The 17,371-nt window shown below is 42.5% G+C and overlaps 1 protein-coding gene across 1 annotated transcript in view; it reads left to right on the forward strand.

Moving 5' to 3' along the window:
• ptgfrnb (prostaglandin F2 receptor inhibitor b) overlaps positions 1–17,371 on the forward strand; it is a 76,302-nt gene that overhangs the window by 32,689 nt on the left and 26,242 nt on the right. The window contains exons 6-11 of the mRNA XM_026157626.1: positions 4,519–4,665; positions 4,744–4,904; positions 5,101–5,221; positions 6,115–6,334; positions 6,423–6,610; positions 14,223–14,330. Of these exons, the coding sequence (XP_026013411.1) occupies positions 4,519–4,665; positions 4,744–4,904; positions 5,101–5,221; positions 6,115–6,334; positions 6,423–6,610; positions 14,223–14,330 (945 nt within the window). The remainder of the gene's footprint in view (positions 1–4,518; positions 4,666–4,743; positions 4,905–5,100; positions 5,222–6,114; positions 6,335–6,422; positions 6,611–14,222; positions 14,331–17,371) is intronic.

Genomic DNA, 17,371 nt, shown 5'->3' on the forward strand with positions numbered 1-17,371 from the left:
GAGTTTAACGCCGCTGCCCAGCTTAATGGCACAGTCACCGCCAAACTTCCCCAGCTAACCTCCGCTAGTCACCGCGGCTTTATCGTGGCTCACGGCCCACCTGTAACTGAGCTGAAGCAGGAAACGGTGACCAGACGCATTCCAGTTAAAGCCCAGCTCATCGAAAGAACAACACGCAGCACTTCTGAGCTCCAATGAAACCTCTGCTGATGGCTGCACTTCCTTGTTTGAGCAAAGCTTCACTTTAATGGATTCTCGGATACATTTTCACAAACTGAAAACTTTGTAACAGCCTGTAACACTATATGCGTGTGCTTGTGCATTAACTGGAGGTGAATCTCTGTGCTGGCTCCCACCTGATTCCTCGACATCACACATATAACGTTAAGTCTAAACTTAGACGCAGGAGCCACCTTAAGAGAGGGACTTAAAGCCATATTACAGTTTAAGATGTGAGAACAAAGTTTACAGCATATTGTATCTCTTAAGTCTTTTTTGTGCTCATGTTTTTGGTCTCTGCATTCTCCTGTCGCAAATCAAGATCTAAGGCTCCTTTATTTGTGTTGTACAATAAATTAGACAGGAAACTGCTGCTCAACACAGGATCTCCTCATAGTATAGATAAAAATAGAAATTTATAAGAAGGTAGATAAAACATGTAAATATTACAAAAAATGTTCTGAAGTCTAGTCATGTGCATTCTTAATGTCCTGTATCGTCTGCCCAACGGCAGAAGTTCAAAAAGATGGTGAGCAGTGAGCGAGTCCTTAAAGATGTTTGTTGCTTTCTGAAAGCAGCAGGATGTGAAGATTTCAGGGCAGGTAGGAGAAATGTCTGATCCTTTCCTGGGAAATCGTTCGGTCAGTTCTAGAGATGATTCTGCTGGATTCTCCTCACTGTGAGTGAAGACACAAAGTTAGTCAAAGCCAACTGCAAAGGGGGGACCACGAAAACATCCGTAACAGACCTAATCAGACCTTTCAGTTACTGTCACCTGGCTAAAACTAAAGCTATGTACAGCCCCTGAGTAAGAGCCTCGTTATGAGCAAAGGGCCCAAGCAGTTACCTGTGTCTGGGCTTGACTGTCATGTTCCTTGATCTGTTCCTGGGGAGGTTTTTTAGTACGGTGGTCATTTGTCCCACTGAAGGATACTGTTGTCCCACAGCTCCTGGTCTCAGTGAATTTACTTTGTCCGTCAGTAATGTTATGGCTGATAGCTCTACTAATAAAAATGAATCTATTTGTTCATATTAAAATCAGTTGTTAGTTTTATGTGAGCTGAAAAATAACAATTGATGTGTAAAATTAAAAAAAAACAGCACTTAGTGGTTTGTGAATCTGTCACCGTTGCTCTCACTGAAATCCAAAGAGTAACTTCTCGATGTGAACACATGCTGTGTGATGAAAGCAGTTTGTTGTGTTATTGACAATGACCTATTTTTCCTCGCTCTGCCTCCCAGATCCACACACTAATGGAGCCATTTTCTTCTTCTTAAAGCTTGTTTTACACAATTTTCTTCCCTGCTTAACTCTGCAGAACGCAGGATAACAGAAAGGAGCAATTTAGGCTGCCAGTCAGACTCAGCTTTGAGGACATGACTTCAGGTCAGAAGGGTGAAAAGCCTCTTTAACATGAAATCTATTTTTTCTTTGCTCTTCTTGCATTGAAACAAACTGCAGGATGACTGTGAATTGATGCTCAGTTTCATGCACACTGCATCGGTTTTCCATATTTAAAGCTTTTTCATAGTTGGGAAAACTGTTGTTGGGCAATTTTTGTCATGTGGGTGAGATGACACGGAGAGTTAGTGGTTTAACCACAGTGTTTTAAGACTATTGATTAAATTAGTTTGCATTACTTATATAGTCAGCGGAGTAGGAAACTGATATCCCCTCAGCCCTGTGATGGACTTGTGAACCCCGCCTTTTGGATAGGCTTCAGTACCTCCAAGGGGAAACTAAGTTTGAATAGTGGGTAAGAAAATAGATGGATGGCTGGATGTTTCCTTAGCTGAAGCATGAGTTTCAGCCATGTTTTAGAAGTCTGAGGAAATCTTAATTGTTGCAGTAAATGAAAGAAATCTGTCAGCGTGGCTCTGTGGGCTTAAACAGAAAACGCTGTAAAACTAATGAAAATAAGGCTACAAGTCCAAAATATGTCCTTCATATTCTCCAAAGGCGTTCATCGGGTCAGATTGGTGTCTTTTGTAGTCCGATTGTGACTCCTGGGCCTTAAGTTTGATATTCCCACTTTACAGTTTGGGTGTGTTGAGGCGCATCCATTAGATAATAAAAACTGAAGAGTTTGAAGTTTGGAGGTCGGGTTTCTAACTTGCCGTCGTGGTCCTGAGCCATCTTTGCAGTGTGGCGGCATGCTTTCTCCTTGGTATCTGTGCCATCGGCATGGGTGATTGTTCTAGGTGTGCTATTATTTTTAGGTGTTTGGCACATGATGGGGTGCTTTGTCAGAGTACTGGCCAGTGAAATGCCACAAGCAAACATTTCACTGTGGATCAATATCATCCACTATATCTGTCAGTGGTGTTAATGTTGTGGCTGCTCAGTGTATACCTACTGCGTTTAAAGCCTTGTGTCACAAGCTGCTGTACAGTATCGGAGCCCCTGAACTGGCGACGAGTGGTCATGTTACTCGACTAAATGAGGCAACATTTCGGTGTGGGAGAGAGCGTGGAGCGTGGCTAATTGGCAGAGGAGCTTCACACGTTCTCATTGATCAAAGTGTGTGTGTGTGTGTGTGTGTGTGTGTGTGTGTGTGTTTCACACCAGATGGTGACAGTGCATGAGTCAGTGTGTGTGTGCGTATGACGTCCAGCTGACATCATGCAAACCAACTCCTTTGCCAAACACACCCAAGCCCATGCACTTGATTTCTTACATTTTTGGCTGCGTGTGTGTGTGTGTGTGTGTGTGTGTGTGTGTGTGTGTGTGGGGGGGGGTATAGTGGCATCTATTGGTATGCTGGCACACTTTGGGATGTATCAGGAACTACTTTTATATATAGTGTGTGTGTGTGTGTGTGTGTGAGATTTCTCACGGTTAAGCAGGTGGAAAGCTTGTTGTGTGTTTCCTGTTCACTGACGCGTAAAGGTGCAATCTGGATGCCTGACTGAGAGGACCTGCCTCCCCACCTACACACACACTATTAATGCTTTGATACCCACCTCATCTCACACAGTTAACGGTGTTATTTCTGCTCTATTTCTGTCATCTGGCTCAGTCACCTAACTCTATTTAAGGAAGAAATCACCTAAAAGAGAAAAAAAAGGAGGATTCACTTTGCATGTGTCTGGTGATGTCAGACTGTTAATGTGACCTAGGACTGACTGATGAAAGCAATACCCGGCTGGGTTGGGAATAATGTCTCTCGAGGCAGCACAGTAACTCAATTTCTGGCATTATCATCGAGGAGCTGTTCAGCCGTCAGGGTTCTGATTCTCTTCTTAAAAGAAGTGCTCATTTCAACCCTGCTGACAACGAGGATAATTAAAAACTCCACGTAGCCCGTCTCCTGCTGTAGATTTTGTATGTGTACACTTAGATCTATGTTATGTGGTCATGGCCATTAATCTGCCGCCTTCTAGGCTGTTTGCCGGTAAACTTAATTGCCATTCTAAGTCTGACCACTTAATTATGCCAGTTGCACCATCTGGGCTTGAGGCTTCTTTTCAGTCGACCATACTTTATGTATCGAGTTTAAAACAAGGACAGGATATATTTTATATAACAAGAAGCGCAAACCTCTGCAAAGTCAGCTCACTGTCCGAACAGCGTTTACTTTAAAGGCAATAGTATTGTGTTTTCAGTTTTAAATAGCTCTGTTATCACTTTGACGATGTATACCACATCACGTCTCTAAGTTTTGAGGCTTTTTTTTTTTTGTCAGTTTTCAGGTAATAAATCATGAAGTTGACCTTTAAGACCTTGGTGGATGGATGCCAAATTTTAATGGATTATTAACGTGGTCCCATTTTACACCAAGTTTTATCAGAATTCAGTAAAACCTTCTCGAGCTATCCCGTTTACAGACAGAATGATAAACATGCAAATGCTACTAAAAACACAATCTCACCAGGGTGCATCAAAAAGAATCATCCAATTTCAAGAAGCTATATTTTTTAAAGTAATGGACATAGAAGCTTGTGTATATTTTAAAATGAGCACAAGAGCTCTGTGCAGGCCAGTCAGGTTTATCTGTTTCTTTATGGGCTAGGCTTTTGTTCAGGTTGAATGATGCTTGGATGGAACTTCACATTTGCAGTTGCTTATTTCTTATAGTCTGCTGCCATAAAGCTGTGGTTCTTTCCTTGTGCCTTTCCTGGGGTTAAATTGAAAGCATGGCAGTTCAAACTGATAAAAATTAATTGGGTAAAAAGTACTGCAAATGAGTTTAAAACCCAAAAGGACCAGAGTTATCAGACCACCCAACCTCATTTAAAGTTTTCTATTCCGTACTGACACCCAGTTTAATTTTATGCTGCCTCGCTTTTTCACCACAGAGCCGAACTTCACGCTGACCCTCGTGGCTGAAGTCAACCCCCAGACGACAGCTGAGCCAACAGAACTCGCCTGTCGCGTCACCAACATTGCCAACTTACCTCTTGGAGGCCGACTGGGCGTCAGCTGGGAGCACACATCGCTTCCTGGTATGTTTAATTCAGATTTACTTTAGAGAAGTTTTTCCACAGAATCACTCAATTTTTAAATTGTTCTGATACCGGCAGGGTTAGGGGGCGATCCTCAGACCTCACATCCCATTGGTTCCTTGGATGCTAATGGCAACCTGCTTCCGGGGTCGATTTATATGGAAAGGATGAAGAGCGGTGCGTTAACGCTGAGCAGAGTCCAGCCCAACACGTTCAAGCTGCGAATCCTCCGCACACAGGTACAGTTTTACATGCTGTGCAGCTAAACGTTGCCCTGCAATAATTTTAAAGTCTTATTGGAATCCTGAAAACGATGAAGTGCTATGAGGCTAAATTGTGGTTAAATGAGTATAAAGTGATGGAAAGAGTAAATGGCAGTCAGGTGTCGATAAAGGAACTCGGAGGCATTAATGGGCATTCATTTTCGCTCTGCAGGAGATCGACATGGGCCAGTATGTTTGCAGTGTGTCTGCTTGGAGCGTCAACAGCCAGGGAGACATGGTGAAGACCTCTGAGAACAGAAGCTCGCCGCTGACTGTGCGATGGGACACCAAGCGTAAGAAAGCTTTTATTATGACTTAGATTCTTGATTCACTGGCATTAGTAATCAGAAAAAGCATGTAGATCTTTATTCTTTCTAGCTTTTATCTGCTGGTCAGTGGGGCTAATGTTATTATTTTTAATTAAAAGAATGTGGAGAAATTGCTGTGCCGCATCTATTACAAAAGAATCATAAACCGTTGTGATATAGTCGAGGCTTACCAGCCTCAAAATTATTACAACAAATTGCCTTTTAATTCAGTGTGACTTACCAAAAACATATGAAAGTAGCAGAAACGAGTTTCTTTTCTGTAACTGAGACTTCCACTTTTGTGGATGTGATTCTGTGTCACATGCAGATAAAAAAACTGAGCTTTGTATCAGTGTTTTGGCAAAATTAACAGTATACCTGCCTGTGTGCGTGCACAAATGTGCCCGGTCAGTGAGATACTTAATGAGGTGTTTTTGGAAGAAATACAGAAAATCCAAACTCAGATTCGTGATTCAGAAAACTACTCATGCACTGCCAGGCTGCCACAGTAGCTTCACTGCTGAGTTTCATGAATAAATGTTAATGTGTCCATATCGTTTATAGACTTTACAGAAGAATCCCACAACAGACCTCCTTTTGTCTCAGCTTCACTGTCACAGACATTCACTTCCTCCCTATTTGAGATCTACATGTTGAACTTGGTGACCATAATTTAGCTGATTGGGCTGTGATGTAATTGCAGTGTGCTGCGCGTGTATGTGTGTATGGGTCTGCTTTGAATGAGTCACAGTTCATAGTCTAAGTACTTATCACTTCCCGTTGACCCCTGTCAATGGTGGGGACTTCCCCCTGTCTGTGATGGTTTGAATGACGCTCTTCTTAGAACTAAATGATTGAACGGCCGCTCCTATTTCCAGGTCCGATTGTGAATGTGGTGGCTAAACGCATCCGTGAGGCATCAGTAGGAGGCTCTACCTTTGAATTGGGCTGCAGTGTCACCACTCAGAACATTGGTGATGCGGGGTACTCTGTGCTCATCCAGTCTCAGGACAGCTTGGACAGCACCGTGAGGACCATCATGACTCTCAGCCCGGACAATGTCGTACAGCACGGAGGAGCCACAGACCCAAACAGGAGGTACACATGAACACATTTAAGTAACAAACTGCAGTTTCTTGTTTTATATTGAGACATATAAAACAATTTCTTTTGACTGCTTACTCAGAGACAATCTGGTTCTGACCAAGTCGGGTGCGGCAGAGTTTCGGTTTCGCCTGGCAGGTGTCCAGCTGTCCGACAGAGGTTACTACTGGTGTGACGTCACTGCATGGACGAAACAGCAGCCGGGACAGGCTTGGACTAAAGCCAGCAGCTCAGAATCAAATAAAATCAGGATAAACTTCCTGGAAAATGGTGAGTTTTCCAAAATTTCCACCCTCCTCTATCTGAAGTGGTTTTCTGACGATCTCCCCTTCAAGGTTGCGTCATTGGGCAGCCTGCAACACTTTTACAATGGCTGCTGGTTGTAGGTTTCTCTTGTTCTAACCCTTGTACTGTATGTCTGCGATGCGCACTGCATGTCCAAAGTTGTTTTCTCTTTAGAGAAGAGGCTAAAGTAATATGGAGCCAAATCTGGCGAGTAGACCATGTGGTTAGGCTATGAAAGGCGTTTATATAAATTATATAGCCTGTTTTTAAACATTACAGTCAACAAGCTTTACACGATCGAATCCAAGAACAAAAATGAAATAATAACTTCTTAAGTTAATCAGTTTAGCTAGATGTAGCTAAAGCCAAAATATGGTTAGCAAAACTAAGGTTGTCAACCATCATTATACCAAGTTTTTTCACATAGGTTGAAGTCTTCAGTGCCCCAAGAGACAAATGTAATGAATCAATAGGAATCATTTAGTAGAGAGCCAGATAGATCAGGGTATCATCTGCATAGATATGTTAACCTGCCTTGTATACCTGAAAGTATCACTAAAAGATCAAACAAAAGGGGACCAAGGATTGATCCCTGCTGGACTCCACATGGCGTTACGTTTTTGTCTGATTCATAAGCATCAATGGAGACAGAATAAATAATCCCTACCTTGAGAGTATGATCGTATACCATGCATGAACACTCCCTGTAAATGGTAAATGGTCTGTATTTTGTATAGCGCTTTACTAGTCCCTAAGGACCCCAAAGCGCTTTACATATCCAGTCATCCACCCATTCACACACACATTCACACACTGGTGATGGCAGCTACATTGTAGCCACAGCCACCCTGGGATGCACTGACAGAGGCGAGGCTGCCGGACGCTGGTGCCACCGGGCCCTCTGACCACCACCAGTAGGCAACGGGTGAAGTGTCTTGCCCAAGGACACAACGACCGAGACTGTCCAAGCCGGGGCTCAAACCGGCAACCTTCCGATTACAAGGCGGCCTCCCAACTCTTGAGCCACGATCGCCCTGTAGGACCCAATCAAATTTTCTAACCTGTCAGATGGTGTGTTAGGATGTACAGTATTGAATGCTAACATTACCAGGGTACTCAGTTTGCCTGAATCTGTATTCAGGCTGGTATCCGTTATCTTCAGGAGGGTGCTTTCTGTGCTATGATGTTTGTAAAAGTCTGATTGCAAGATTTTAGAATAATGTTAGATAATTATGAAACATACTAGGATCCAGGTTTCTCTTTTTCAAGTGAAACTGCAGTCCCAAAGGAAGACTGTGTTAGTGTGGCCAAAATAAGCCCTTTGTTTTCAGTGGGCTGTGTGCCGACACACGCTACAGTTCTGGCCATCTCAGTCAAATGTCCTTCCTCAGTTGCTTCAGAACATTACAGCAGAGGATCTACATTAAATCTGTCCTGCGGGATGGATTCACTGTGGACAGCCCTGTGAATATAAACAAGGATGAAGAAAACCCAAAGAGCATGCTCCTGGCTTGGACGCTGAAGGCTCTGACGCCTGCTATTTGGTCTCAAATTCTGAAGACCCACCTCTTATTACCAGAGCTGATTCTCGTTGTGAAAGCTGAATCATTTTGAAACAGGAGTTCATGCTCAAGTTTGATGAAATGGCAAAAATGCAAGAGGTCAGAACAGGACCCTTAGAGAGCGATTTACAACAGGCAATCAGATGGCAGGTGAGACATAACTCTGATTGCTGCCTGTACAGAAAACTCTTGATTTCAAGCGTACGTCTGCCACTGCGGTGACTGAAGGGGCTCAAAGCGGCTGTTAAAACTTAGCAGCAGAGTTTCATTTCAGTCACCCTGGAGGACGTCACTGTGTGTTTGCTGAGGAGGCCTGAGTTTATGCTTTGAGATAAACTTTACATGTGAATTTAGAGTCGAAAAAACACTAAAGAACCAGCAGCTGCTCCTCTGTTTAGCACAGGATGACAGAGTTCATGTTAAACCTCCACCCTAATTGCGCCCTTTTACTCGTAGGTGGGTTTTTTCTCACTTGTGTTGCTCCTAAGGCTGTATTTGTTTTGTAAGACACCGTCTCATTTAATGAAACCTCCTAAAAGCAGCCTTTATGCAAAGTGCATAATTTAATGCTAAATGGTGATAAAATATTTTCCAAGCACTGTAGTGAAATTCATCAATAATAGAGCCGTTGTCTAGTCTTTCGATCACTTATTCACTTTCATAACAGTGGGAACAAATACTAGCGAATAAATTAATATTAAGGCCTTGCAATTATCCTGGAAATCTCAAAGTAGCTGTCTATTTATAGAAATGTGTAAGCATCCGTGTTCTGTACATCCCTCTACACAAAATAAATACACATCCTCCTCCCACACAGTGTTAATAATGAGCAACATAAATTCCCTAAAAATGTGCGGTGATAAAGATACTCTCACACACACACAGATACACACCTTAAGCCCTTTGACGCCCACCACAGCCACTGGCCTACTTAACTTTCTTTGATCTGGGAAGTAGGAGACAGGAGAAACAGGAGCGTCAGAAAGGGAAGGAGGGAGGCAACAAGGAAGACAATGTGAGAGAGGTGGTAAAGTGGACTGAGGAGGAGGAAAGTGCAATGGGTGAGGCAGAGAAATAGAAATGGAAACAATGTGGAGAGCAGCTGAGGCAGTATCAGGGCCGGCTGGGGGGTTGGCGTGGAGGTATGCATCACCAGAAGAAGGAAAGTTGCCAAAAAGAGGATGAAGGGAAGATGAAAGTCAACAATAACAAAAGGTGGAGAATTTTAGAGAAAGGACAATGATAATAAAGTGATTAACTGTGTTAAATCAGTGAAAATTACAAACGTGTGGCTGTCTGTTGCTAATCTATTTCTATCTGCATACATGTTAAACAGAAATTAGCTGCTTACACTGAGAATCCAGTCAGAACCTCACAGATCTGAAAGAGAAATTCAGGAACTCCCCTACAAATGGTGACGTAGTTGCTAGAGGTGGGAATCACCAGACACCTCGCGATGTGATATTATCACAATACTTCTCACTTCAGGTTTAACATTTGTGATATGGTGACTGAAACATATATTATATAACCAGAATACAAGCAGCTGAGTTAAGTCCCCTCGAGTTCTGCTTATTGATACGCTCATTCAGATTGATGGCAACATGTCGGCAATCTGTCTGCATCTATAATTTAGCAATCATTTGGAAACCTTCGTATCTGTAACACAGAGATTTCCCACGTGGGATCAATAAAGTATCTATCTAGCGATGTAATGTTCCATATATGAATTGATAACCCTGTGTAAAAGCTAACCATCGCAGCTGAAAAATGTGAAAAACACCAGTTTGTCTAATGGCCACTTAGAGGATGTTTCCAAAACTCAGCCTGTCTCCATAGTTCCTAAGTAAAATGCCCATATTAAGATAAAACCATAAATGTATACAACATAAAGTAGTAGCTTTAGCATCATCACTATTTCTCCTGAGTAAACTCAGCCTGCGTTTGTGGTTTTGATGCCTTTTGGAGCATCATAACACGGTTATATGCTCTGTGGTGCAGATGGTCCAAGAAGTCTGTTCTCCGGTTTTGGTGAGTGAAGCTTTAGTATGTCATTTGTATGTTACTTAGCACTAATTAGCAGTCTGTGTCATCCACCCATATATCATTTAATGCACCATGCTAACCTTGCTTGTTAGCATTAGCTGATCACGAAGTCCTCCAACATCTCATGCAGCAACATTTTCCTCTTAAAAAATAAATAAATAAATGAAATATGATCGTAGCTTTGATGCTAAAGTCAAATATAGGTCACATTATGGTGGCTACTTCCATCTTTTATATACAGCTAATAAGTAACCACACGTAGAACCGGCTTATGCAAAAAATACAGATAAAAGATGCTGCCATGAAATTAGGAACCATTACATTTATGAGTGAATGAGCTACCGTGAGGAAATTAGAGCATGGAAATCCAAAGCACAGTTTAGATGACAACTTCAAGTTACTGTTTGTGGGCAAAAAGATTAGGAAGTCTTCTCAGGGGACATAATATTTAGTTTGAAAGCAGACGCCACCACCTGGAGTAAGTCGCACATCTTTGTTAAAAGACTGGATGAAACATTTTTAATCGTGTGCGAGAGACGTTTGGTGACAGCAGAGATGCTCTGAGGCTGCAGGAGCGAAGAAGTGAAAGATGACAGCAAATTGGAAAGGAGAAGATGAACTGAAGACCGTCTTCTGTCTTTCTCTGGGGAGGGCAGGAACCCTTGAGCTTTACTTCCCTTTTTTTTTTCTTCTATCACACTGTTTTTACCTTCTTCGTTCCTTCCACCACCCCTGCTGTCTCTCCCTCCCTCCCTCCCTCCCTCGCTCTCTGAGACAACTTCAAAGTGAAGCCCTTTGGCCAATCAGCCAGCTGCAAAGATCTGCACCACTGCTTTCCTTTTCTCTCTCTGCTTGCGTGCGTGTGTAATCTTTCAAGTGTTCGAGCGCGTGTGTCCGAGTTGAACATTTTGAGTTGACCCCACACAGAGCAACACACACGCACACACTCCCACACTAACAGCGATCAAGCTTCAAGCAGAGTGGTTTTCAAGAACCCCTTACACTCGCCTTGGGGGACGGAAGCGCTGTGCACTCGTCGTTGTTGTGTGTGTGTCGAGTGCATCCACAAACTGGCAAGCCTCCCATTGTTCCAGCTGTATCTTCAATGTTTCAGACGTGCTGTGGTATTTCTGCCTTGCACGGGGATCTTCTGCGAGGAGGTATATGGAAATGCAACGCCTCAACAGCACAGTCACTGTTTAATAATTCAGCCTTTAAGTGATTTTAACCGTTAAAATTAAGTGAGAAGTATATAAGTATACGAAAAAAAAGTGGTATCTTTTTCCAAGAGTAAGGCCTCTATAAGAAACAATGTCCCCATTTCAGACATGACCTTTTCTTTTGTGAAAGTCTTCATTAGTAGAGTCTGGCTCTGATCCCAGAGTGAGATAGAGGAATGAGCTAAAAGGAGAACTTTAATGTCCACCTTTACTGGGACACATTCCTAAACTCAATCATTCATCGTTTATTAGAAGGTTTTAAGTTAAATCCGTGTCATCCAACATATCATTTGTCCTCTCATGACAAGACCATCCATGGCACAGAGTGATGAGCACGTGCTTCCTAATACAAACATCAGCGACGTGAAGGAATTTTAAGGCCAGGCGTTCTTTGGACTTGCATATAGATCACCAGTGGCAAGACTTAAACATGTCTTAGTATTTTCATAATGTTTATGCAGCTGGAGTGCATGCATTATACAGTATGCTACTCATGACAGCATGGGGAGTGCAGACTTCTGAGGGAAAACTGTCAGAACATTTTAGATTTTACGAGAAATGGCTCCAAGGTCTCACGACTGTAGTTATTCCCGGGCAGTTTTTTTTTTTTTTTTTTTTCCTTTTCTCCACACGATCAAATTAATTTGTACGTCACTTTTCTTGTTTTGCAACCCAATCAGCACTACACTTTAAGACACAAATTCACCACAAATTATGTTGTCCAAGGATAGGGATCATTTCTATCCATCTACATGTTTGCTAATATCTGAATGAATCCTTATTTTTTTTCTATGATGATCCCAATTCTTCCATGTGTTGGTTTCCAGGCATAGAATCACACAGGCTTAGATCTGGTTACCAACTATCTGGGGTTAACTGGTCCCAAAGGACACATCTATATTTCCTGACCGGTTGCCGGTGGTTGCTATGAAATTGATTGCTAAAGCCCCGTTCACATAGGAATAGAGCCCGGTCAGTAACCACCAGGTCCTGCTCGTCGAGTGGTGGCTAAACTGTGAAAAGCATGATGAAAACTGGAAGCAGAGACTTTTTTTGCCTTCAAAATAAAAGTTTTACCTTTTGGAAAATATTGGTAGCAGCAATAAGGCACAGCTTTTACTTTGAGGGTGAGCGTTCAACGTTTCCTGTTTGCTTTGCAGTTTTTCCAAGTTTCATTACAGCTCAGTGGGGTACAGGCAGCTGGTCAGGGAATAAACATTTCGCTATTGAAACCAATTGTTGCAGATGGTCGCTAAACGCACTCTAGGCTAGTAAATGCATCTCTGGGACATATACTTACCTTCTTATTGGCAATTAACCAAACAGTAATTCGTATTATTTGTCAGATTATTGCAACTTGGATTTGAAGCTGCACAGAAAGGTAACATTCTTCTTGGCACCCACCTTTCGTTGAAAGTGGACACACGCCTAAGAAGAACTTAAGGCTGTGTAAAATCTTACAGTTGTCATGAAAAAGGGGAAATTGACTGTAGCTTTCTTACTTTCTTACTTTTATTTTTTGTACCTGGCTTTAAAACTGCTTTTTAATGCTGCAAAGCAGTTTAACATGGGAGTCTGTGGGGATTAACTCAGCAGGGACCCTCATAATTCAGCAGACCATCTGCACATATTTTAAAAGTATCCAGAACAGAGTGAGGAGCGGTGAGGGGGCGGGCAGACTGTCAGGTTAAGCGCTCCTGTGTGAGGTTTCCATCGAGGCCTAGCGTGGACCTTGACCTGCTGAACCTACTCGTAGATTTCAAGACTCGATGAACGTTCGAAATCTGAAACTAGATCCTGGTTCAAGACCCAGACACATATTTTTCTTTATCTCATCCCTGACTGAGAGTTTTTCTCACAGATTAGCTGCCACTCTGAACTGTATTTAAAGACTTACCTGACTGAGGTGCAGGTGAGAATTCCCACGTCTTGCGCAGTCTATTAAGACATTAGCCGGTCTTTAACCTGCCAGCTCCCTATTACAAAGTCAGTGTGATGCCAGATTGGTCCGATTTGCAAATCGTGCTGTGTGTGGTGCATCATTCATGCTCCAACTGCTTCAGAAAAACACCGTCTCCACTTCGACACAGTTTCTGAAGCAGACTACGTTCTGCTCCATGTGAGAGAGATCCTGATCTACAGCTCCAAAAGGTTTCACATGTAAAAAATGGCTTTTCACTCCTTCCTTCCACTTAGACGCATAGCATGCAAAAGCAGAAATTACTTGTTAGTAAACTAATTTTAAACATAACCCGAAAGAGCCTCAAGCGTTTTCCTTTTTTCTAACGAAACGGCCCAAAGCCAACCTGAAAACTTCATTGGGTTGCAGAATATAAAGCCATTAAGGTGTCAACACTGAAGGCACACTTGAAATTGTAGCTATAAATCTTTATAGTTGAGGGCTTTGTTAGCCTTGCAGCAGCGGTTCCATTTTACAAATTTATAGCGGGTGCCGAGCTCTGGTTTTGAGCTACCATCTGCTTTAGCTACAGTGCTGCTGTTGATTTCAGCATATCAGAGAACCCGCAGACTGTGACTTTAAAGCAGTATTTATCATCTGAGGGCTGAACTATATTTTCTCCCCGCAAGCTCACATCTACTGTCTTTCCTCAGGGACCCGAATGCCGAATTATCGTATATGTAGGTTTAAAAGCAAGCCTGTGTTTGAACGAGCCCTTTTGATCTCAGCAGAGTTTCTCTGATGTTTGTTGTCTGTGTCAAATGTCTCTTGAATAAAGCTCATTTGAACCGATGTGCTGGCGTTTGCAGGCCCATCCTTCTCCATCGCCATCAAGTCGGACGATAGCAGCGTTTATCCGTGGGAAACGGCAAAGATGGAGTGCTCGCTCAGTGTCTCCGGATCCTCGCCAAAGACTGGTACAGTGCACACACACACACACAGACACACAGCATATATGGAGGTACTGTATGTGAGGTTTTCTCACGTGCACTCATAAATCACGATCTGCAACTGTTGCAAGCTCTTTTCATCTTTTTCCACGCATGCATCGAGACACTGCTGCAGCTCCCACATGTGCAAATTCATACAAACGTTTCCTTTGCCTTCTTCACCTGTCAACCTGTCAGCAGCAGCCTTAATAAGAATGATGTGATGATTAAGAGTTCTGCATTCTTTCTCTTTCCTTTGTGGTTTTATATTCGGGGCTTGGTTACTTGGTGCACTGTACTAACATTTCTATCCAGGCTGCTTTCACTCATATAGACTTTGAGGTCCGTACTGTTAGGTTTCAGTTTCTTCTGATATGAGAAACCACAGGTTAAAAAGGGGGAAACGGTAAACAATATTGTGTCACATCAGAACGCCAGAATGAAGGGTTTGCTTTCAGTTAGGTGGTCTAACCAGTGCTGTGACTCAAAGCAGCAACCTTGCCAAGTTTGTTGAATTTGCAAAGAACAGCCCAGCCTTCCTACCATCAGGTCAAAATCTGTAATCCTGTGACACAGACTGTCATTGAGTTCATGCATACAAATTCAATTATTGGTGGGCAGGTTAATTATTTAATCAGCAGAACATGAATCAATAACAGCTTCAACACACTGTTATGTTCTCTTCTTCCAGTCTCTTCAAGTGTGAGGACTTTCCACCCACTGTGGCAGCTGCACCTTATCTTAAATTGGCTGTGGTTAATTAAATTGCCATACACAAAGTATACACTGTATATAAAAGATGGACACGATGGCCTGAAAAGTAAGGCCTAGATTATACTCCATTGCTCCATGACACAGAGAAGGAGTAAGTCTGTTATACTTCTTTGAGGTCAACTTTGAGTCTCCCTGGTGTGCGCTCATAGAAAATCCACACGGTCACAGACAAACAGTCACACGGACATCCGCAAGAACCCTCGGGCTTATTGTCCGATGATGGAATTTCCATGATTGGGTCCTTAGTGGACCCTAGTGCACCCTAGTGCACACTAACAGACTCGCAGAAAGTGTAATCCCGACTTAAAGAGGACACCTTTACTACTGCTTTTGCCCAGCAGGGTGCGCTACCACTGGTTGAAAAATGCTGCCCAATTATAAATATAATATAATAATATACAAATATTCCACATGATGCACTTGATGTTTTGTGTGTGTGTGTGTGTGTGTGTGTGTGTGTGTGTGTGTGTGTGTGTGTGTGTGTGTGTGTGTGTGTGTGTGTGTGTGTGTGTGTGTGTGTGTGTGTGTGTGTGTGTGTGTGGGATGATAAAACTCTGAGCCACTGACACAGTGCTGGTAGTCTTATTATTAATCCAGTAATCAGTGAGCTTAATTATTAGACTCGACACCATCATAACGTCTGTTTTTCCGCAGAATGTTGATGTGCAGCTCCTTTAAAGGCTTACAGACACACACTAACTCATACACTACTGCACTTGAGCACACGCACACAAAGACACCTGCACGTGAACATCAGATCTACCTCATCCAGGAAGTGCTGTCAGAAGTCTTGTTTTTTTTTCTGTCTTTTTTTGGCCTCCTGCTCATGTAAGAAAACTTTCCAAGAAAACAGCTTAAAGGCTATTTTATGCCTTAGTTTGCTCGTGTGTATACTTCATTTCATTGGCAGCCTGTCCAGGGTGTACCCTGCCGCTCACCCTGTGACATCTGGGATGGGCTCCAGCCCCCCAGCGACTCTGAAAATGATAAGCGGATGAAAATGGATGGATGGGTGGATTAGTGCATTATTTATTTATTCATTTTTGCATTTAGAAAAGTGTTTTCTTTAAATCTGATTATTGTGTGGCCTGTAAATACACCAAACCCTTTAGTTATTTTGAAACGCTGTTTGCAGACTATTAAAATTTCTAAGAATATACATTTGATAGCTGCAGAGTAGACTGAACATACTATTAATTTATACATGTTTTAGTCGCATGTTTTAAGCTGTAAACTGGTCGTATGAGTATATGCAATAGAAGTTAAATAGAATTTATTATTTCCATTACTGTACATGTACAATGTTCTGTGACACTGGAAAGTCCCCATAGCACACCAATGGATGCCTCCTGTGGGAACCATCTGTAGTATAACACACTACTTCTTTCTTCTCTCGGTCCATCTATATCTCCGTCTGCCTCGCCCCCCCCCCCCCCCCTCCTCCGTCTCTCTTTCTCCATCACTCTAAACATCCATTCATCTTACGCCCTCCTCTTCCTCTTCACTCTGTACTCTTTAACTTGAACACATCACACGACGGTGCGCATAACTCACCACCTCGCTCGGCCCAGCTGTCACTGTTTCCCTCAGATTTCTCTTTGCGTCCTTCCTGCCCCGTCCAACATGCGTTTTCTATATTATATCCACATAGTGAGCTGATAAAGCACAGATGGATAGTTAATGCTGCGTTTTAACAAGCAGAGCTAACAAACAGAGATGAATACAATTTCTTTTCTTTTTTTTTTTAATCCAGTTTTTACAGCCAAACATGATTATTTTTGCGCCTGTGTCCTTGTAGGTGTGCATATGTGTAAGCATTAACACAGATGTGTAGAGCTGCAGGGATTGTGGGGGGTTTGCACCAGGGAGCGGAGCCTTCCTCTCCATGACAGCTGATAAAGATGCTACACGTGGATATTGATGTGTTCATTGTAGGAGGAGAGAGAGTCAGGAAAAGCATGTTGTGCACATAAAATGGTTTATGTTCTGCTGTTGGCCGTTAGCCTTCCTCAGACAGGCAGTTTTAATGTTTAAGAATAAATACCGGTACTGTATGTGGCCATCAAGTCAAGAAGTCTCTTTCCGTTAAAGCAAGTCACCTGGATTCACTAAGGAGTCAGCTGGTGACGACATTTCAACCATTTCAAACTAACATACGCCTAATTAGCTAGCTAATAGCTTCAGTTAGCAAAAATCTGTCATTTCACAGAGTAAAAATAGTTCAGTTTTTTTACTTTTATCATGAGTATCTCAGT

This window comes from Astatotilapia calliptera, chromosome 23 (genome assembly GCF_900246225.1).
Source record: "Astatotilapia calliptera chromosome 23, fAstCal1.2, whole genome shotgun sequence".
NCBI classification, from domain to species: Eukaryota; Metazoa; Chordata; class Actinopteri; order Cichliformes; family Cichlidae; genus Astatotilapia; species Astatotilapia calliptera.